This window comes from Esox lucius, chromosome 13, assembly GCF_011004845.1.
Source record: "Esox lucius isolate fEsoLuc1 chromosome 13, fEsoLuc1.pri, whole genome shotgun sequence".
Lineage (NCBI taxonomy): Eukaryota > Metazoa > Chordata > Actinopteri > Esociformes > Esocidae > Esox > Esox lucius.
Window position 1 is genome coordinate 7,978,798 of NC_047581.1, and position 24,127 is coordinate 8,002,924.

At 41.0% G+C, this 24,127-nt stretch overlaps 2 protein-coding genes across 3 annotated transcripts in view; one reads left to right on the forward strand and one right to left on the reverse strand.

Moving 5' to 3' along the window:
• Window positions 1-688: 688 nt before the first annotated feature.
• suds3 (SDS3 homolog, SIN3A corepressor complex component) lies at window positions 689-23,858 on the reverse strand. Of its 2 annotated transcripts, XM_010864138.4 has the most exons (12): window positions 23,842-23,858; window positions 18,298-18,416; window positions 16,461-16,530; window positions 16,286-16,341; window positions 12,481-12,552; window positions 12,308-12,327; window positions 11,464-11,620; window positions 10,970-11,065; window positions 10,517-10,603; window positions 6,353-6,458; window positions 3,676-3,760; window positions 689-1,531 (listed from the first exon to the last, which is right to left on the reverse strand). In XM_010864138.4, coding segments are annotated over exons 1-12 (969 nt in total). In that variant the 5' UTR covers window positions 23,844-23,858; the 3' UTR covers window positions 689-1,432. The 2 variants fall into 2 exon arrangements, with proteins under 2 accessions (XP_010862440.2, XP_010862441.1); XM_010864139.5 differs by lacking the exons at window positions 18,298-18,416; window positions 23,842-23,858 and adding an exon at window positions 16,685-17,884.
• Window positions 23,834-24,127, forward strand: part of taok3a (TAO kinase 3a) — a 69,458-nt gene continuing 69,164 nt past the window's right edge. The window contains exon 1 of the mRNA XM_010864140.4: window positions 23,834-24,006. The gene's annotated coding sequence lies outside the window, so the exon portion shown is untranslated. The remainder of the gene's footprint in view (window positions 24,007-24,127) is intronic.

A 24,127-nucleotide genomic window follows, 5' to 3' on the forward strand; every position in this document is an offset into this window, starting at 1 on the left:
AACAAGACAGGATAAAACCATTTCTTACTAGCTCATTTCAAAGCCTGGGCGAAATTGAGCAATCAGTGATCAAATACAGGGCTTCCACAAACAACAAACAATCCGGTCTAGCATTACAGCGACTGAGCACCAAAAACACAGCAATTGCCGCTCCTTGACAAGCCGTGTCATTACGCGAGGCCAACTAAAACCTGTCATCAGGTTTTGTTCTGCCGAGGGAAATGGCGGAGACACGAGCCAAACAAAAAGGCAATGAAGACATTGATGAAAATCTCGCCGGGCGAGGGGAGACTAATGCTCAGGGACAATTGATTCCGCACTGTGAAGGTTGGTAGAGGGAGAGTGAGCGGAGGAGACATGTGAGAGGAAATTGCTGTCTAGTGGGGATTTGTTGGCCATCTAAAAAAATCAGGGTCACAGAATGGAGATGCTGGCAAGTCATCAGGTACGGTAAACAACGGACCTGGTTAGTGGAAAAGACTAGTGTTTAATATAGTGGCACACAATGCCAGATCAACGGCGGCCGGCGTGGTTGGTTGTAGAAAAAGGCCATCGTCAACAGGTACGTCACGGGAAACGCATTTCACACTGACAAAAAGGCAGTAACAGATTAATGGAATTAACAAAAGTTGAAGCAAAATTGGTAAATTGCACTGCAGCCATGTAAAGATATGATTCTACATTCAGGTGAACTGAACTAATTTAATGTCAACACAGATACAAATTAAAATCTTAAAAAAGTGAATCCAATACATTATATATATATTTTTACAAGAAAGAGGTAAAACAGGCGCAGAAAAACACAATAACAGAAAGTACCAGATGAATGTTGATTGACATGTTGTCTGTCCATTTTCCCCTCCAGCCTATTTAATGTAGTTCCGATAAGCTTGGATCTTAGAAAAAACGTGATTTTCAGATGAACCACCAACCTCAAGGAAACTCTCACAAAAACACGTTAATAAAAATAAAAATCCATTCCAAAATCTGCTCCAACCTTCAATACACTTGTGTAAATTGGGGAGGATTACATAGTGTTTGTAGAAAGTAAAGAACTCAACTCAATAATGTATGGCGGGTATATTTTGACATTTCATTCACCACGGCTTTCCATTCCTTTAGCTCTGTACAGTTGTAGGGCTTTTGAGACGGGGCTCGATTATTGACAGGAGAAAAAAAAAAAGGCTAGGAAAAATGGCTTCCATCTGCGCTTGAGGGTGGCTGAAAAACTAATTCACAGAATGCTGGGTTGCAGTCTCACACTTCCCTTCCTGTGGTTGAAACGGCAGGAAGTCGTTGAGAAGACTTCCTCGGGCACGGCGTAGGATGGGGAGCAACATGAGGAGGGAAGCGGCATAGTGTATGGACAGATATGTAAGAGAATGAGAGAATTCTGGAGGGAGGGATGGATGGAGTGAAAAAAGGTTGGCGATTATGCCGCCGACCGTCGGCGGATGACAAACGCTCCTCTCTGTAGCTGTCCCAGGTAGATCCTCATCTTTGTGCTGTCGCTGGTCTTCCTCACCCAGATCTGACAGAGAAAAGAAGAAAACAGGACTCGTTGGTTCTTCACGCAACAACGAAAAGCGTCTGTAGGTGAAATCATACCTTTGGGAGAAGAATTGGGCAAAAATCTGATTCCTAGATTTCACAGCATTTTGCAGTGTTGCCACAAGGACTACAACAGTGTCCCGTGACATGGATATATACCTTCATTCAATGTATTTTTTTATACCTTTATTCAAACTATTGTTTTTATTTACTCATTTATACTATACTGTGAAAGCCACTGTATTATATTCCATGTGACTCAAAATAAACACACCCCTAAATAAGAATTTGACAGTTATTAAAAACCTGTTGTTAAAGAAGCAAGGGACAATGTTATTTAATTTCTGGTGATTTGGCCAGTGCTTTCCTCACTTAGATTTTTAAAAATAAACTTATGAACAGATTAACCAACCCTTCTTATGCTTTATAAATTAGGAATGAGGTTAAGGCAGTTTCTAAAAGAAAGCCCAATGGTAATTTATTAGCACATTTCTATAGAAGTGGGCACAGAATGTTTTTATATTTTATTTTCAACCATACCTATTAATAGAAATTGCCTTTTTAGCACATTCTGCAAGAATGACGGTATTTAAAAAGTAGGCAAAATGCACAACGTTATTTATCACTAGATTGTTTTTGTTCTTTACGTACTGATTGTGACATTAAATAAGCCATGATATCACTCCTATTGCACAACAGTATATTTTATGGAAGATGTATTTTAAATAAGCTACAAGCTTTAATAACATTTCTAAACATTTGAATTCAACCAAAGTTGTGTTGACCTTTCTTCCCTGAACCTAAATTGAGACATAAATGCAAATTCAGAAACATTGTATAGGTAAGCTACACAAAATAAATACTATCACGCTTATACTTCCAACATTACAACATTCAACTGCTTCAGTGTAAAATATTCCAATTTCACCACAGCCTTCACGATAAACCCAATGCAGTGAATGGGATTTAAAAAATGTGACATGCTCGCTAGGAAAAATTTAAACAATCACTATATATTGTACGGCTACTTCGGAAATAAGAACCCATCTCAGCCAGAAAAAATGAGGCATTTATACTGGATTTAGTTTTTAACAAATTATACTTTTGCCTCAACATTTTAGTCTCGTATAAATAAGCATTTCCTCATTCTTCCATAAGAGTACTTGTCAGCTTGCAATACAATAATTCACACACAACCAGTTGCGTATGGAGGACTAAGTGATAAAATTTAACAAATACATAAAAAATGTAATACATATATTTTGCAACATTATTATTGTCCATATTTCACCAGCTTAAACCTCAATCGTATGGATTGACATATCCCTTGTGATCATAAAAAATTCCATATTATTTGAAAAGGCTTTGATATTCTGAAATACATCTTGTGGGGATAGACCATTAAATTATGTTTTAATGACCAAAGCCATTAGGAAAACATACAATCTTCTATAACATCCTTGTCCACCTGGTTGTGCACCTATTCAAAATTCTACTTAAACTCTATACACATCACACCTGTGATGATTGACCCACTGGTCATTTGAATATGCAAAAATGTGACTGTGGTGCAAAAGGGTAATGTACATTTATTTTCACCCAGCACAGCCAGAAGTGGACTAGCTACCTCTAGGTCTGGTTCCCCTCTAAGTTTCTTCCTAGGTTCCAACCCTACTAAGGAGTTTTTACTGATGCAGAAGTGTCTTTGTAAAATAAATTTGATTTCACAATAATATTGTTAAATGACTGAAAGAATACATTTATTTGACTCTTCTGGTGTTCCATGTTTGTACTTATGCATGGTTTAAAGTTCCAATGGAGTTAAGGACGTTCTCACGTCACCTACAGTTATTTTTGTTTTTACACATTCATTTTGGTATATCATAGTTTTTACACTTAGGCTCTTTTTCAGAGCAAGTGACCGCATACAAGGCACAGAAGTGACTGCAAACAACTCTCAAACTGTTTGTAAATGAGGCCCAAGTTGTGGTAAATGTTTGATGGGCACAGACCTGTGAACCAATCGGCATACAACGCACGTGCATGTGACCCCAGGCCAAAATGAATCTGTTCTAGTTTGGGATGGATCAGTGTGTAAACACATCCCTTAGGTCTCTCACCCACCTCGTTTGTTCCCACAGAGCTGATGACACAGCTGATCTTGGTGTTCTCCTTAGATTCCAGGTAGATTGCCTGACTCCTGTGGTACCTGACAGGGTCAACAGAAGGTCAAGAACACAAAATACATTAATAATGAATGTTTTTGGGGATTAGAATTACCTTCCCCGGAAGTCTAGAACCAATTTCAGAATGTCCTTCAAAAACCATGAGGAAATATTTAACATTTAAAAAGGGCTCTGGCACGACTGTGGGATAAGCACAGGAATCCATCCAGGCAAAGGCTTAATTAAAAACACTTTTTAACAATATCACCAGAGCAAATATTTCAATTCAATTGATATTAAATAGATAATGTTCTGCAGCTCCTGTAAGGCAGCCCGCCGGGGACTCTGATTATCATACATTCTCCCTGAGGAGAATATCACTGTTAAGTAGAGCAGACCACTAAGCCATAAAACAGTAAAATGCGACTGGAAAATCATTACGGCTAGCTGACTTCATGTCCACATAAATATACTGTCAACACACACACATGCGCGCACACTCCACTACCTTCTCACCGTGGACATCAACTAGAGTACCTTTACTCCGAGGAAGTAGGGATACACCCAAGCTATTACCATTAATTACTCTTTTTCACAGTGTACATATTCCTCTTTTTTAACTCTCTTGTTTTAAAGTACATAAGCACTCCCTGTTCTTCCGTAGACATGGCTGTGGAGTGTCCAGTGCCCTCACCCAAGCCTTTACTTTCACACATACCGAAATAGGAAGTGTAAGACAGCATGGGAGCAAGCGCCAGTCAATCTTCAATCACCTCACCCCCATCTCGCTCACTTCAGAAGTTATCAGAGGCTACGTTGAAGTCATGGAAAGCCATTTGTAACATCACAGAGGCGCGTTTTACATTTTCCAATCTTCAAAAGGAATTATTCATTGGTGCGTGATATCCTATGCGGCGAGAGCTATAGTCAACCCAAGGGGCCTGAGAGGATGGATAATCCCAGTGAAGCCAGCAATCATCCTTTCTGTCGGGATGCAGAACTATCGCTATACAGCTCTCTCGGCCAAAACCATGTTCCAGCCCCATGAGAGTAAAATTAAATTTTATTCCGTGGTGGTAGATAGTATGAGCCGGCTTGGCCAACATTCCTATCATCCACAGGCTAAGAAATCTTTTTTTATTAGCCACAGGTCATGTTGTTATGAAATGCAAAGGTGCATGATTAAGACGAGAAATCTTCCTTAAAAGCTTTTGCGGACATGCTGGAAATATGGCCGGCAAAGCTGTGCGTTTCGTTGGTGCAGTGAGAATTTCTAAGGGTACGTGGCCATCTAGTGGCTAGTGAAAGTCAACTCCACAATGGATAAAACCTCTCAATATTCAAATCATAATATAATATTGATAATGAACTAGCTCAAAAGATCACATTTTGCCCAATCTTCTTGGTCAACACAAGTGACAAAATACAACAGTACACAACAGAACAACCACAGTGGAAGTACTCTGGACTTAAGTGAATCTCCCTGACAAAACAATGTTCTTTTACATTTTTAAACGGACTGAACGTATGCAGGTGTGTATAAAGGGTGTAAACGGACTGAACGTATGCATGTGTGTATAAAGGGTGTAAACGGACTGAACGTATGCATGTGTGTATAAAGGGTGTAAACGGACTGAACGTATGCATGTGTGTATAAAGGGTGTAAACGGACTGAACGTATGCATGTGTGTATAAAGGGTGTAAACGGACTGAACGTATGCATGTGTGTATAAAGGGTGTAAACGGACTGAACGTATGCATGTGTGTATAAAGGGTGTAAACGGACTGAACGTATGCATGTGTGTAAAAGGGTGTAAACGGACTGAACGTATGCATGTGTGTAAAAGGGTGTAAACGGACTGAACGTATGCATGTGTGTATAACGGGTGTGAACGGACTGAACGTATGCATGTGTGTATAACGGGTGTGAACGGACTGAACGTATGCATGTGTGTATAACGGGTGTAAACGGACTGAACGTATGCATGTGTGTATAACGGGTGTAAACGGACTGAACGTATGCATGTGTGTATAACGGGTGTGAACGGACTGAACGTATGCATGTGTGTATAACGGGTGTGAACGGACTGAACGTATGCATGTGTGTATAACGGGTGTAAACGGACTGAACGTATGCATGCGTGTATAACGGGTGTAAACGGACTGAACGTATGCATGCGTGTATAAAGGGTGTAAACGGACTGAACGTATGCATGCGTGTATAAAGGGTGTAAACGGACTGAACGTATGCATGCGTGTATAAAGGGTGTGAACGGACTGAACGTATGCATGCGTGTATAACGGGTGTAAACGGACTGAACGTATGCATGCGTGTATAACGGGTGTAAACGGACTGAACGTATGCATGTGTGTATAACGGGTGTAAACGGACTGAACGTATGCATGTGTGTATAACGGGTGTAAACGGACTGAACATATGCATGCGTGTATAAAGGGTGTAAACGGACTGAACGAATGCATGCGTGTATAAAGGGTGTAAACGGACTGAACATATGCATGCGTGTATAACGGGTGTAAACGGACTGAACGTATTCATGTGTGTATAACGGGTGTAAACGGCCTTCGTAAAGCTTGGTGTAGTCTGAACTGCCAACATGCATGTATTCATGTCATACCATCTCTTGTCATAATAGAGTTTTCCCTCTTCGATGCGGGCCTCGTAGCGCTGGGAGGGGGCCTCCATCGGAGCGGCGGGCATGTGGTCTGGAGATGACGGGGAAGCTGGGGGAGAAGATATGGTACAAGAAAAAATAACATTGACTTAACGTTTACCAAATGCAAGTCTCAATATGAATGGAAATCTATTGGTCCAAGTTGATTGTATTTCCACATTTATGCTTGAGCATATGCTACTCCACAACCTTTTTTAAATGGGTATGCATTTTTGGTGACAGAACTAATTCTAGGTAATATTATGCATTATCTTTGTCATGATAAGGTACGCCTAATCCCTGCCAATTTGACAAGGAAACGGAAAGTGTGTTTAGTTTAATTTCCATGGTCTGGCAAGTACAACACTGACACTGAAAAGTATAATATATACATGAAACATTACTTCTCATGTATCAAAATGAAACCCCAGTCAACAAAGGAGGTTGCCTTTTCGTGCGATATGTGCTTTCAAACATTCAAACCTCAAATTCAATCACAATGCTTCATGTTGCCATTGCATTTCCTTGTTCCTCCTGCGGAGCTTGTTAAAGCAATTGGAACTGCTGCTTCACATTTTTATTCACTACTCATGTCTGGTTACAAGTTTGTTAAAACTGTTTTTTGTTTATGAGCATGTCTCTCTAAGCAGGTCTGTCCAACTGTTGAGTTCCAAATGTAGCTTAGAGTAGTGGACAAGCACACGTATAAACACGCCATATTAGGTCCTACTACAGAAGGTCATGTGTCTCATCAGACCACATGACCTTCTCCTATTCCGCCTCTGGATTATCCAGATGGTCATTGGCAAACTTCAGACAGGCCTGGACATGCGCTGGCTTGATCAGGGTGACCTTGCGTGCGCTGCAGGATTTTAATCCATGACGGCGTAGTGTGTTACTAATGGTTTTCTTTGAGACTGTGGTCCCAGCTCTCTCCAGGTCATTGACCAGGTCCTGCCGTGTAGTTCTGGGCTGAACCCTCACCTTCCTCCACGAGGTGAGATCTTGCATGGAGCCCCAGACTGAGGGAGATTGACCGTCATCTTGAACTTCTTCCATTTCCTAATAATTGCACCAACAGTTGTTGCCTTCTCACCAAGCTGCTTGCCTATTGTCCTGTAGCCCACCCAGCCTTGTGCAGGTCTACAATTTTATCCCTGATGTCCTTACACAGCTCTCTGGTCTTGGCCATTGTGGAGAGATTGGAGTCTGTTTGATGGAGGGTGTGGACAGGTGTCTTTTATACAGGTAACGAGTTCAAACAGGTGCAGTTAATACAGGTAATGAGTGGAGAACAGGAGGGCTTCTTAAAGAAAAACTAACAGGTCTGTGAGAGACGGAATTCTTACTGGTTGGTAGGTGATCAAATACTTATGTCATGCAATAAAATGCTAATTAATTATAAAAAAATCATAATGTGATTTTCTGGATTGGTTTTAGGTTCCGTCTCTCACAATTGAAGTGTACCTATGATAAAAATTACAGACCTCTACATGCTTTGTAAGTAGGAACACTGCCGATTTTGCAGGTTTATCAAAAACTTGTTCTCCCCACTGTAAAAGTGCATTTCCCAAGTATGTTAAGTTATGCACTCAATACTTGGGGCTCCTTTTGCACAAATTACTGCATCTAAGCAGTGTGTTACGGAGGCAATCAGCATGTGGCACCGGTGAGGTGTTATGGAAACCCAGGTTGCTTTGATAGCAGCCTTATGCTTGTCTTTGTTGTTGGGTCTGGTATATCTAATTTTCCTCTTGGTTCAGGTAAGGCGAGTTGGCTGGCCAATCAAGCACAGTATTACCATGGGCAGCTAACCAGTTCAGTTGTTTTGGCACTCTGGGCAGTTGCCAAGTCCTGCTGGAAAAGGATATCCAAATCTCCATAAAGCTTGTCAGCAGATGCAAGCATGAAGTGCTCTAAAATCTCCTGGGAGACGGCTGCATTGACTCTGGACGTGCCCAGGTAAGACGCTTCTGAATTTGTCTCTGCTTCAGGCGTGGCTGGACACTAGGAGTGCGACATTTGAAGCCCATTTCCTGGACACGTCTGTGTGTGGTGGCTCTTGATGCACTCCAGCCTCAGTTAATTCCTTGTGAAGCTCCCCCTAGGTTCTTGAATCAGCTTTGCGGTCATCCCTGTTCCTTGTGCAACTTTTCCTACCAAATGTTTCCCTTCCAGACTTTCTATGAATATGCTTTGATACAGCACTCTGCGAACAGCCAGCCCTTTCAGCAATGACCTGTAGCTTACCCTCCTCATGGATGGTGTCAGATAGTGTCTTCTGGACAACTGTCAAGTCAGCAGTCTTCCCCATGATTGTGGTTAATTAGCTGATTAGAGATCTTCTCAGGTCGACATTTCTGTATTGTACATTTCTTATTCTAAAATTCACAGGAATTTCCATGAGCTGTAAGCCGTAATCATCAACAATGAAATGTTGAAAGGCTTGAAATATTACACTTTGTGTGATGAATCTAGAACGTCACTTTTTGATTTGAATTACAGAAAATGAACTTTTCCACAATATTCTAACTGTTTGAGATGCACCTGTGTGTGTGATATATATATATACACACACACACACACACACACACACACACACACACACACACACACACACACGCACGCACGCATGTCTGTACAGGCTGAACATTTCCAGAAAACACTTTCTTCTGAAACTCAGTCTATTCTTGTTGAGAAATTAAGGCCATTCCATGCAAGAAATGACAAGAAACTGAAGATATCACACAACACTGTGTACTACACCCTTCAAACAGCGCAAACTGTCTCTAACCAGAATAGAAAGTGTGGGAGACCCTGGTGCACAACTGAGCATAAGGACAAATAATAAACAGACACCGCACAGGTCTTCAACTGGCATCTTCATTAAATAGTACCCGCAAAACACCAGTCTCAATTTCAACAGTGAAGAGGTAACTCCGGGATGCTGGCCTTCTAGGCAGAGTTGCAAAGAAAAGCCATATCACTGACAAATTAAAATAAAATATATCTGCAAGCAGAAGTTGGGTGTCTGCAGGTTTTCGCTCTCTCTTTCTACTTGATTGACTAATCAGGTTACTAATTGGTTAGTTTCTACCATCACCTGGTTGTGTAGGTGTTAACTGGGAACCAATTTACAAGAAAAAACTAAAACCTGCAGAAACACAGCCCTCCGTGGAATGGTTTGGACACCCCTGGTATACACCTATGGGCCAAGTGGCGTCACTGTAGCACATACCATGTCACAGGACTATGCATCCAAAAATAATATGGCTCCTTGAGCCCCTTCAGGGCAAGGACCCCTAATTAAGATCGTCAAAATTACAGACAATGGACAGAGGAAGATTGGAAAAATGTGGATAGATGAATCTAAGTTTGACATGTTCGGATCACAAAACATGGGGGAAGCAATGTGATGGTCTGGGGGTGTTTTGGTGGTAGCAAGAAGAAGGAAGACTATCACTCCAATTTGCAACACCATGCCATACCCTGTGGATGGCGCTTGATTGGAGCCAATTTCCTTCTACAACATGACAATGACACAAAGCACAGCTCCAAACTATACAACAACTATTTAGGGAAGAAGCAGTCAGCTGGTATTCTGTCTATAACGGAGAGGCCAGCACAGTCACCGGATCTCAACCCTATTGAGCTGTTGTGGGAGCAGCTTGACTGAATGGTACGTAAGAAGTGCCCATCAAGCCATTTCAGCTTGTGGGAGGTGCTTCAGGAAGCATGTAGTGAAATATCTTCAGATGACCTCAACAAACTGTCAACTAGAATGCCAAAGGTCTGCAAGGCTGTAACTGCACCAAATGGAGGATTCTTTGACAAAAGCAAAGATTGAAGGACAATTATTATTTCAATTAAATATCATTATTTCTAACCTTGTCAATGACTATAATCATTTTGCCATATTTCCTATTAAAAATAAAAAAATTATGTACCCTTCCATGGAAAACAAGGATTTGGATGTGCTCCCCTGTCCAGGAAAATGAACTCTCTCTCTATATAAGGGATACTACAGAGCAGGGCAGTGCCCACAAAAGAAAAAACCTAATCCTATTAATATTGTAGTCTGATACAAAACAATCAGGTATCAGCACTGAAGTGTGACCAATGACACACCTGGACGCTTCGGTGACTTGAGCTGCTTGTTCAGTGTTCGTAGATCTTCTGTTATCTGTTCTTCTGTCAGCAGGTAATTCAACTGAGGTGTGCGGAGTTAAGGACAACTTGTGTCATAAGAACGCCACTACACCCGTAATTACATATTTTCGTTAAAAGCTAACAGGGTATCTTAGAAAAACGGGTTTAGCAGTGCCTGGCTATGAAGACAGAGCAAAGTCTCACCTGGGTGACTGGGCCATCTCCATGTAAAAACAGTCAATTTCAGAATTATTGATCGACTGAGGGATCGCCCAATCACATTATAGGTGCCACAGCTGACTACATTAAAACTGCAAATTCCCTCAATGGCGATATGTGTGCTGGAACACATGTTCCCAGTTGAGTCCTCTGGTCAACCTTTCATAAAGCAAGCAAAGAGAGCTGCCAAGGACACGTTGAAACAAAGGATATCAGGTGCTGGTTTCCTCCGTTTGTCTGGAATGGGGACTGGATCGTTTGGCCTCCTCCTCAACTTCCGGGTCATAATAGGTTTCACCTCCATGGAATCTACACAGTGAAACAAACCATCAGCACTAAGGTCACTGCAGATGAAATAAAAAATTAGTCAATATACACATTTTCCTTTAGCTATCAGACAGTATGACTTTACTGCTATAATAACATGACTGCACTGAAACAATACTGACAGGAAATTGGAGACAAGTAAAGTGAGAGAAAACAATGCAGGACATTTTAATTGGAGCGCTTGTAAATACTAAGGCTGTGAGATCTGAGATAGGGGTTGGAAGCTCTCATTTCCCAAAACACTTCAAATGAGAGAAGAAAAATTTGCCAACATTGTCTTCCCACGCATAGTTCACATCTTTCTCTACATCTTATGGTGTGTGTGGGGGGGGGGGGGGATTATGTTTCCGTTCTCTGATTGTTCTCAGTGATCATCCTACCGCCTGTGAGCTCCATGGTTAACTTCTCATTCTCAATCATCTTCTTCTTCTCCTCCAGCTCTGCAATTAAGTTCTCCTTCAGCTCTACCTTCTTATCGTCAAATTCTTTCACCGCAGCCTTTTTCTCTTTGATGTAGTTCCTCTCCACCTGTTCTGTCTGAGAAAGAGAAAAAGGTACTGCAGCTCATCTAAACCGAAGCCACCTTACGTTCAACCTTCCCAACCATCCACTACACAACATTAGGGCTTGCATATGGATAAGCAAAGGGAACATCCCCTCCCTACTTTCAGGTAATCCTCAGAGTCTACATATCTATCAGAGCTCTATGTTCTGCCGGCTCAGGGCTTTTAGCTGTCCCACCCCTAAACAAGGTCAGCACCCACTCAGTCAAAATGATTGTGCCCTGGCACGCTAATGGTGGAACCAGATTACCTTTGAAGCAAGGACACCAGAGTGCTGGCCATTTGCCTTTATTAATTAATGCTTGTATTTTTTCTTCAAGCATTTACTTGGCTGATTGCTACCAAGTTGTCCTGTTTATCCACTTACCCATCTTAAAATGAATGCACTAACTGTATATAGCCCAGTATTACATAAAAACAATAACAGTAAATGTAATGAAGAGAAAAAAAAGAAAAGGAGAAAGACATCCTGAAGAAAAAACTAAGAAAGAGAAAAAAATTGAAAAAGAAACAAAAAAATAATAATAATATTAATACAAAATGAAAAGAAAGAAAAACATCAGACAGGTGAGGCCCAATGACTTTCAGTGTCAAAAAGACATGGCAGATTAATGATTCAATGGTACAAAAATGTTTGGTAATATTAACAAACATGTCTTACCTCCAGCTGTAGGAAGAGATCTGTAGAAAAAGACAAGACAAGGGTTTAACTAAATTGGCAGTTAATCCATGTCTCTCACTGACTTGGATTACAAAACCTACACCCTTGGTGTAGTTCTAAAATAAAAGCTAAAGAATGAAGCATATAGGTGTGAAAAAACAAAGAAATCCTACCAGCATTCCGAAGCCGCTCTTTGTATTGCTGGTCCAGCTTCTTCATTCTCTTCTGGTACTCTTGAAGTGTACCTGCAGGGATGAGAATGTGGCATACTTCAAACATACCCAAATAATTTTTCACATTCTGGCCATTTTAGGGTCATGAAATTACACTGACACTTTTGTAACTGAAGATGCATGTCAAGCAAGAACCTTTGCTTATATATAGACAGTATCTCACAAAGGTAAGTACAACCCTCATGTTTTTGCAAATATTTGATTATATATTTTCATGTGACAAAACTGAGGACCTCATGGTAAAGAACTCTGAGGATCTGAAAAAAAATAATTGTTGCTCTACAAAAAGATGGCCTAGGCTATAAGAGCGCCAGGCCCCCGAAACTGAGCTGCAACACGGTGGCCAAGACAATACAGCGGTTTAACAGGACAGGTTCCACTCAGAAGAGGCCTCGCCATGGTCGACCAAAGAAGTTGAGTGCACGTGCTAAGCGTCATATCCAGAGGTTGTCTTTGGGAAATTAACCTATGAGTGCTACCAGCATTGCTGCAGAGGTTTAAGGAGGGGGGGGCTGGGGTCAGCCTGTCAATGCTCAGACCATACGCCGTACACTGCATCAAATTGGTCTGCATGGCGGTTGTCCCAGGAGGAAGCCTCTTCTAAAGATGATGCACAAGAAAGCCTGCAAACAGTTTGCTGAAGACAAGCAGACTAAGGACATGGATTACTGGAACCATGTCCTGTGGTTTGAAGAGATCAAGATAAACTTATTTGGTTCAGATGTAGCAGCAATCAAGCGTGTGTGGCGGCAACCAGGTGTGGAGTACAAAGACAAGTGGGTCTTGCCAACAGTCAAGCATGGTGGTGGGAGTGTAATGGTCTGGGGCTGCCGGCACTGGGGAGCTACAGTTCATTGAGGGAACCATGAATGCAGAGCATGATCACCTCCCTTCAGAGACTGGGCCACAGGGTAGTATTCCAACATGATAACGACCCCAAAACACCTCCAAGACGACCACTGTCTTGCTAAATAAGCTGAGGATAAAGGTGATGGACTTGCCAAGCATGTCTCCAGACCTAAACCCTATTGAGCATATGTGGGGCATCCTCAAACGGAAGGTGGAGGAGCGCAAGCTATCTAACATCCACCAGCTCCATGATGTCGTCATGGAGGAGGACTACAGTGGCAACCTGTGAAGTTCTGGTGAACTCCATGCCAAGAGAGTTAAGGCAGGGCTGCAAAATAATAGTGGCCACAAAAACATTGACACTTTGGGCCAAATTTGGACATTTTCACTTAGGGGTGTACTCACTTTTGTTGCCAGCGATTTAGACATTAATGGCTGTGTGTTGCGTGATTTTGAAGGGACAGCAAATGTACACTCTTATACAAGCTGTACACTCACTACTTTACATTATAGCTAAGTTTAATTTCTTCAGTGTTGTCACATGAAAAGATAAAATCATATATTTGCAAAAATGTGAGGGGTATACTCACTTTTGTGAGATACTTTGTGTATATGTATGTATATATATCTCAAACAATACAACTACATCCAATGACTGCTTTGAACAATTTCAACAGTATATGTAAAAAGTAAAATGCCAAGTGGGACAATTGCCACAATGAGTGTTGATGCACAAAGCTTAACTTTTCTGCTGTGTGAAGCGAATCGGCACATATGCACCGTTGCTGGGGGTGACTGTGTTAGAGAAAAGGCCTGCGTGTCGCTCATCCCAATATATAGGCTATTCAAATTGAATTCTATTTTGCTGAGCCAATATTTAAAATGTATTCCAAACAAAGTACACAATTTAAAAAGTTTTAAATCACAGTGGCATATACACTCACCTAAAGGATTATTAGGAACACCATACCAATACTGTGTTTGACCCCCTTTCGCCTTCAGAACTGCCTTAATTCTACGTGGCATTGATTCAACAAGGTGCTGAAAGCATTCTTTAGAAATGTTGGCCCATATTGATAGGATAGCATCTTGCAGTTGATGGAGATTTGTGGGATGCACATCCAGGGCATGAAGCACCCCTTCCACCACATCCCAAAGATGCTCTATTGTGTGGAAATCTGGTGACTGTGGGGGCCAATTCAGTACAGTGAACTCGTTGTCATGTTCAAGAAACCAATTTGAAATTATTCAAGCTTTGTGACATGGTGCATTATCCTGCTGGAAGTAGCCATCATGGTACATGGTGGTCATAAAGGGATGGACATGGTCAGAAACAATGCTCAGGTAGGCCGCGGCATTTAAACAATGCCCAATTGGCACTAAGGGGCCTAAAGTGTGCCAAGAAAACATCCCCCACACCATTACACTACCACCACCACCAGCCTGCACAGTGGAAACAATGCATGATGGATCCATGTTCTCATTCTGTTTACACCAAATTCTGACTCTACCATCTGAATGTCTCAACAGAAATCGAGACTCATCAGACCAGGCAACATTCTTCCAGTCTTCAACTGTCCAATTTTGGTGAGCTTGTGCAAATTGTAGCCTCTTTTTTCTATTTGTAGTGGAGATGAGTGGTACCCGGTGGGGTCTTCTGCTGTTGTAGCCCATCTGCCTCAAGGTTGTGCGTGTTGTGGCTTCACAAATGCTTTGCTGCATACCTCGGTTGTAACGAGTGGTTATTTCAGTCAAAGTTGCTCTTCTATCAGCTTGAATCAGTCGGCCCATTCTCCTCTGACCTCTAGCATCAACAGGGCATTTTCGCCCACAGGACTGCCGCATACTGGATGTTTTTCCCTTTTCACACCATTATTTGTAAACCCTAGAAATGGTTGTGCGTGAAAATCCCAGTAACTGAGCAGATTGTGAAATACTCAGACCGGCCCGTCTGGCACCAACAACCATGCCACGCTCAAAATTGCTTAAATCACCTTTCTTTCCCATTCTGACATTCAGTTTGGAGTTCAGGAGATTGTCTTGACCAGGACCACACCCCTAAATGCATTGAAGCAACTGCCATGTGATTGGTTGATTAGATAATTGCATTAATGAGAAATCCAACAGGTGTTCCTAATAATCCTTTAGGTGAGTGTATGTTGACTCATTTGAATAATTTACACAGTAAACTAAATGTCTGATATCAAGCCTCCTGTACCATTTGCACAATACATACACCATTGGTAAAATGTCAAATGTTTAGTGGATGTAGTTAAGTTGCAATTATGCAAAATCTTTTATTGCTTGTTACACTCAATGGCATTTGTTGGTATATATTTTAGAGTAACATATCTAAGCATCAACATACGTTTTACCATGGAATTGCCCCATGATAATTTAGGCCAAACTGTCACTTTACTGTTTAAACAGTGTCCTTAATTGGTAGACAGCTCTGACGGCACTGTTTGCGTAAATGAGCAGGGCCAATAAAGTATTTGATTTTTTTTAAAAGTTATACCAATGCCCCAAACATCTAAATGTTGGCACATACAGATTCCATTGTACCTACCATCAGTTGCAATACTTGGTTCAAATGCAAGGCTGCTTTTCTGGACTAACAAGTGTGAATCATAGACCATAGCCCACAATTTGAGAAAACAAAATATATGTCTGGTTTATATTTGAAGAGGTCTAACTTAGATAGGACTTACGCAAGAATTAGAGCCTATCTCCAATCTCAGTGCCAAGTAGAGATGAATCAGGTCGTTTATTACAGTCTCTGGTGTGATTTGGCAATGGATTGTTCTTCCAACCCCTACAATCTTTAACTGGACAATTGAACCACAAGGCCATTTAGTAAATCTAAATCATAAATGCAGTAAGGGAAACAGTCTACCTTCTTGGAGTTGTGTCAACTGTCTTTTCAATGATGCCAACTTGTCTTGGTACATTCTGCAACAAAATAATCACAATCATCATCAGAACCAACTACTTTTGTCTAATTTATGTTTTCTAGATCAGGCTACCTATATTGTATGTAATGTGATACTCCTTTTATGGGGAAAACTCACTGTTCTTTGATTTCCACATAGTCATCCTCGTCATGTTTCGCTAGGTCAGTTTCACTTGCGTCTTCAGTGTCTGAAAAGGGGCAATTGTCAGCTATTACATAGTATATTAACAATATTTTTATAACACTTTAGTCCTTTATATTAAAATTCCGGCACAAAAGCCAAGAAAATCAAGTAAACTATCTAGACTGGTAAAAACCTTGGTATTCACTCAGTAAAGTTACCTTTATTTGCATCACCCATTAGTGTATTGCCAGCCATTTCCGTTTAGAATAAAATACAACAAATTGGTGGTGACGCTGGTGAAAATGCACAGGTTATTCCCAAAAATATATATTCGAAGAGTGCTTAGCGAAGTTGGTTATGTCGTAGGTTAAATTCTGGAGTTAGCTTCCTAGCTTGTAGCGTACGGTCACACGCAAGGTGGCGAGTAACTGCTAGACATTCAACGAATACTAGGTCGTTTGTATCAAGATGTTGTTGACAGAAAGTACTAAAGAATAAAGTTACTGATGTCATCAGTCCTTTCTCACTCGACTAACCACTTCATTCTCCATAGCAAACGGTTTACATTGATTGTCGAACATTTGCCGCATGATGACTGATAGACCGGTTGCTAATGCGTAATGTTAAGTTAGCTCATGTAGCCAACTTCAAGGCGAGCGATGTGGCAAGCTAACCAGTCTATATATTAGCAATGACTCAATCCTCTAGGCCACAGATACAATTAATATTTGACAGGGCCGGATAACGGTAGCTACTGAAGTTAATTAGGTTAGTTTCTTTAGTTCGCTAGTTAGGGAAATAATCTCGTAATTTACTTGACGTAATTAACCAGAGGGCAATCCTGACCCTACTAGCTAGCTTACTAAACTAGCCTAACGTTACTAAGCTGCCGGTGCAAAAGTTTGACTGGTGACCTGTCAGCGGATGGTAGCTAAATGTAGCCAGCAAGCTACAGAACTAGCTAACGTTTCGCAAATTAGATTTGCAGTTTAAGAGGCTAACAAAACGAACACATTTCTATCAAACATTTGCTAAGTCATTTGCTAAGTCAACTTTAAACACAATACTGTAGCTGACATTTTGAATGAGTCTCAGCGTTCGCTCGATCGAAGATAACAGATATTCCAACCACCTTCACGAACATGGAAGGGATATTAAAGAGGTCAAAATAAACGCGTTTTTTAAACATCACAACTACCGTGTCAGAAAAGGCCAATCAATTAAATCATACTACAAAATAGCGTCTCTCTACACCTTTTCTAGTGAGAATGACTATTATATACAGTCCAGAATCGAGATTCAATGCACAGTTACCCAGCACGCTTTATTTTCTTTAACTAAGTAGGTTGTTAGCTACAATAAAGTACAGTAATAATTTCCAGACCACGACCAGAAATGGTTTTGTAGTAACTAAGTTATCGTTAACGAGAAGAGTAAGTATAGTTACACAGGCTTGGAAGCAAATTATGGCACGATACTGTAGTTGAAAAAGGAATTAACTCCTCCCACTCTAAAACTGACAGGTATATTTCTTACCAGCTAATTAGGTACAAACAGTACTGTACAGTATAACGAGAGTACAATCAGAAGACGTACTTGTCTTAGATTTCACTAGTAGCACTGTACTTGGCAGTTGATTAAAAGTTGGCTTACTATCGTTACGTTATCAACCAACGTTAACAAACCTAACTGACTTTGCAGTTTAATGGGATTCATTCCGAAAAAAATAATTAATTTGAAAATACCACACAAGTAGCTAATGTACCTATTTAGCGAGCTAGCAAGCTAAATGTAACATAGTAGCTAACATCGTTAGCGAACCTAACATTACCTTCTTCCGAGTCTCTTCCTCTGAAACTTCGATCATCGTCCTCGTCCACACTATCAAGTTCTTCTTCGTCATTGTAATAGTCTACCATCGGTGACAGTAAAGTGGAAGCCATTTGATGCCTAGTAAAATTGTAAACAAACGTTAGATAAACAATCGATTTGGAATTTGCAGTTCAGAACAAAACAGCGCCTACATCTGTTAAGACCCCAATACCTGCGAGTAGGCTGCCAACATGCCTGACCATAATCTAAAAGTCACAACACAATATTTGTTTTCTTTGAGTTATTTTCTCAAAGCTATGTGGACCAGCCTTTTTTTTATACATACTCGGTTATATATATAACTCGGTTATATATATATATATATATATATAAAGGCGTGTCCCATACAGCTGCACCTAATCTGTAGAATCTAAAAAGGCATTTATCAGGTAAGCTCTAGTGCAGAGAATCAATATTTTCGCGGTTATGTTCTGCTTTTCCTGCAATTGAGCAAAAGTGCACGTTTCGAAAGTAATACCACACATTCACAAATGATAACATTTAATGTTGTCACTATAATATTTGGTATCTGAATCTGGGAATTCGAAATAGTTACTTAATGTTGTTAATTTATTATGAAACGTTTGATTTGACGAAAGATGGTGGATATATTGAATTTATAATATATATATATTTTTAGGTGACTTCAGTATCCACAGGAACGCCAGTTACCCCCTCCTAAGCCTTTAGAGACAATTGACTCACAAGGTTTTGTCCAAAGTGTTTCTGGGGCTACGCCACAATCATACCTTGGATTTCGTTTTTTTCCTGTGGAATGGATATTGTAAATATTTTTTCCTTAATCCAGGCCACCATCTTATTACGTTACCCCCACAACAACTAAACTCACTTGTTCCCCAACCAAGGACCTTGCTGTGAGCGGACAACCCAAAGATTTTTGGATGCTCTTTGACTAATGATTTTTTTTTTTATCACAATAAAAGCCATCATTGAAATGTATACAGCAAAATAAAGACCAGACATTAAACATAAAATATACGGACTAAAGAACTCTGTGACCTATCACATATCACCCCCCCCCCCCCACCTCTCAGGGACCTTGTTGCTCTACTCCATTGTACTACTCTGACACTGCCTTGCAAAGCCTGATAATGGATGTATTCAGTGGTTACAGGTAAAGGTCTACCTCAGGAACCTCACCGCTGCTGTCTCCGCATTCCAGCTGCACATGCACCGTGTACATTCAATTTGTCTCGCTGCACTTTTAGAAATGCCACTGTGCTTTTTTGCTCATGCTACCCTCCTACAGTATTCCTTCATTTGCTTTGTTTGCACATCTTGTATGCCATTTATAAATTGCCATTTGTTACCGAACAACTGTTATCCCACTTCTATTATGCACTACACCTAATACTAGTAAACTTTCTGCACTCCTCTATTTGCATTCAATTTAGTATTGTCATTTGCACTGCATTTGCCTTCATTGCACATCTGCACATTCTACATGTAATATAAAGATACTTAATACTTGTAAATAATTTTACATTTTCTGCCCTCTTTTTGCACTTCTGGTTAGATGCTTACTGCATTTTATTTGTACTGTACTTAAATAAAGTTGAATCTAATCTATATGCTGCCCCAAAATTGCTTACCTTGTTTCAGACCCGAGGAAGAAGATGACAGATCATTTTCTTATTTTATCTTGGAAAATGCTGATTTTAAGTCCCAAGAAACAAAGACATTTGATGTGTGATCTCTCAATGAACAATTTTCTCCAAAAAACAGTGAAGAGTCTCTAAGTTACTCTGGACCCTGATCTCTTTTCTATATAAAACCGACTACCCAAGAATCCTGCATATGATTAGAAACTCTTATCTAGTTTCCTTCCTTGGTTCCAACCCTACTAGGGAGTTTTTCCTAGCCACTGTGCATCACTTTCTGGTTGTTACTTACTTGCAGTTTTAGGCTGTTTATGAGCAGTTTGTGACAACTGCTGATGTAAATAGGGATGTATATACAGTGGGGAGAACAAGTATTTGATACATTGCCGATTCTGCAGGTTTTCCCACTTACAAAGGATGTAGAAGTCTGTAATTCTTATCATAGGTACTCTTCAACTGTAAGGGACGGAATACAAAACAAAAATCCAGAAAATCACATTGTATGGTCCATAAGTAATTAATTTGGATTTTATTGCATGACATAAGTATTTGATACATCAGAAGAGCAGAACTAAATATTTGGTACAGAAACCTTTGTTTGCAATTACAGAGATCATACATTTCCTGTAGTTCTTGATCAGGTTTGCACAAACTGCAGCAGAGATTTTGGCCCACTCCTCCATACAGACCTTCTCCAGAACCTTCAGGTTTCGGGGCTTTCGTTGGGCAATACAGACTTTCAGCTCCCTCCAAAGATTTTCTGTTGGGTTCAGGTCTGGAGACTGGCTAGGCCACTCCAGGACCTTGAAATGCTTCTTACGGAGCCACTCCTTAGTTGCCCTGGCTGTGTGTTTCGGGTCGTTGTCATGCTGGAAGACCCAGCCACGACCAATCTTCACTGCTCTTACTGAGGGAACGAGGTTGTTGGCCAAGATCTCGCGATACATGGCCCCGTCCATCCTCCCCTCAATACGGTGCAGTCGTCCTGTCCCCTTTGCTGAAAAGCATCCCCAAAGAATGATGTTTCCACCTCCATGCTTCACGGTTGGGATGGTGTTCTTGGGGTTGTACTCATTCTTTTTCTTCCTCCAAACACGGCGAGTGGAGTTTAGACCAAAAAGCTCTATTTTTGTCTCATCAGACCACATGACCTTCTCCCATTCCTCTTCTGGATCATCCAGATGGTCATTGGCAAACTTCAGACGGCCTGGAAATGCGCTAGCTTGATCAGGGTGACCTTGTGTGCGCTGCAGGATTTTAATCCATGGCGGCGTAGTGTGTTACTTATGGTTTTCTTTGAGACTGTGGTCCCAGCTCTCTTCAGGTCATTGACCAGGTCCTGCCATGTAGTTCCGGGCTGATCTCTCACCTTCCTCATGATCATTGATGCCCCACGAGGTGAGATCTTGCATGGAGCCCCAGACTGAGGGAGATTGACCGTCATCTTGAACTTCTTCCATTTTCTAATAATTGCACCAACAGTTGTTGCCTTCTCACCAAGCTGCTTGCCTATTGTCCTGTAACTCATCCCAGCCTTGTGCAGGTCTACAATTTTATCCCTGATGTCCTTACACAGCTCTATGGTCTTGGCCATTGTGGAGAGGTTGAAGTCTGTTTGATTGATTGTTTGGACGGGTGTCTTTTATACAGGTAACGAGTTCAAACAAGTGCAGTTAATACAGGTAATGAGTGGAGAACAGGAGGGCTTCTTAAAGAAAAACTAACAGGTCTGTGAGAGCCGGAATTCTTACTGGTTGGTAAGTGATCAAATACTTATGTCATGCAATAAAATGCTAATTAATTATAAAAAAATCATACAATGTGATTTTCTGGATTTTTGCTTTGTAAGTAGGAAAACATGCAAAATGGGCGGTGTATCAAATACTTGTTCTCCCCACTGTATAAGGGATGGACAAAATTATGGAAACACCTAACAATTATTATTATTATAATAATTATTATTATCTATGACTTAAAAAAGAGTAGGGCCACCCTTTGCCTTCAGAACAGCTCCAATCTTTCTTGGAATGCTGTCATACAAGTTCTGAACTTTGTGTTGTGCGATATTGCACCATTCTCCATGAAGAAAACCCTGCAGTTCTTTGAGGGATAAAGGAGTTTGAAATCCCTCTGCACTCCAGAACAGTAAGTTGAATTATGTTCAGATGTGTGATTGGGGAGGCGGTGAAAGCCATTTCACTTCACTGCTCACGGGGGCCCAGCATTAGTTTACATTTGTTGGTTGGGTGATGTTCACAGCACTTCTGTGTATTTAAATATATCCCCATGCAGAAAGTGTTTCAGGTTTTATTTTGTGACTGTGGCCCTTTTGGCCTCTACCTGTCTTTCCACCCTTTTCTAATGTGGTCGGGGGATTTCTGGCTCCATTGAGACTGAGGGACAAATGGTGCTATCTTATTTTAAAGATTGGCTAATAGTAGCCTCGTCACACCAGTAGGTGGCAGTGCACCCTGCTATAATTATCTGACAAACTATTTTGGGGGGTTCAGAGTGGATCTGGAGAAGAGTTGCCAGACTCAATCCCAGCAGGTACAGTTTTTAAGTCTCAAGTTACATTAGATTCTAAATTCTGCATTTGCACCCGTTCACAGATTTTTGCTTTTTGCTGTTCTTACCGATTCCATCCCGGAGTGTAAGTTCACTTTCGCAAGCCCCTTCAACTCCTGGGAATGATGACATCATTGGTGGCTGTCATCCCATTTGGCCTGTCAGGGATGTGGTGCTGATCCCATTTTCGGCCTCTCTGGGCCTTCGTGTCCATACGTTCGGCCCCTGAGCAATTATTGCTTTGATGTGATACCTGGCCCCGGTTTAGGCTCCTGGTGGCTGGAACTACCATTCTGGTCCCTACTAGTCAGCTGGTCCCGTTCCAAGAGAGTGACCGGAGGTTCTCGTCTCTGGGAAGGCTTATACCTCAGACTCTCCCTGAACGTCATTGCGATGATTCAGGCCGCTAGAGCTTCTTCTATGAGGTCCCTCTCTGCGTATACTGTGGCAGACCTTGGGCACTTGGTGCTGGCGCAAAGGAATTCTGGTTTTGTCCAACAACAACTGTTTCCAAGGAAAGGAAATGTAGGGGTATTGTGGGGAGTCAACTGTCAGCACTGTCTTTGGACTTTGGACCTTCTTTGTTCCACATGAAGGGATTCCAGTATGCTTATTTTACTGTATTTTACTTATTTTACTTTTATGGCAAAAGATGGATCATGTGACTGGCGTGCACCTTTTTATTCACCAGGCCTCCAGAGGGTTATCCCTTAAAGAACTATGTAGCATAAGTGTTCTCTGATATCGTCGTTGTCATTCTAAGTTCTAGCACCAGAAGGCAGTGTCGCCTTATTCTTTTGTGGACACTGCCTTGACACATTTGGTCGGAATTGACGGGGTTTTTTTCTCTGAACGACATTAATCGCTTTCAGTGTTCATTATTGCCACAAATGCAATGTTTAACAGTAACACATTAGCCTCTAACCCTACAGGATTGCCTAGGTTTTATGTACACAATTGCAATGTACACTATATTGTAGGGCTGCTTCTTCATGAACACTTCAATTGAACTAATACCTAATACAATTGCCATAGTCTGCGTATGGTTTTGTTTGAATGATCCTCTATAGCTGACAACCGATGCATCATTTCTCTCCTCATCCTTACCTCATATCAATTGTCTTTGTTTGCTTTGAATGAACTTGATTTGTATATATAAACTGAAAAACAAATGTATTGTCTAGCAATTGTGGCACATAGGGGTATTTTTTTCTCTTTTTTTTGCCAAACCGTTTGAAGGTACACATCGCTGCTACAACAAGCAAGAGCTGCTGCTTGCCACTTGCCAGATAAAATACATACGAACTTATTACATTTCCGCTTGTCAAACTAACTGTCAACGACGAGGTCCGTTCTCGTGCGAAGAGTCTCGACCTTCCATTCAGGAAGTCCTGACAACACTTCAGAAAGTCGTCTCCTGCGGAGTTGGATTAAATGTTCTTGCGTGGGATTCTTCAATAGGAACAAGAGCATCACTGGTCAGTTAATACTTTGGTTTATTTGTAATGAAAGAATACATATTTATTTAAATTGGGTTCACGGATATTGTAAATTGCTGGCCTCGTGCACGAGTCGAGAGACACTTCCTTCTACCCTGTC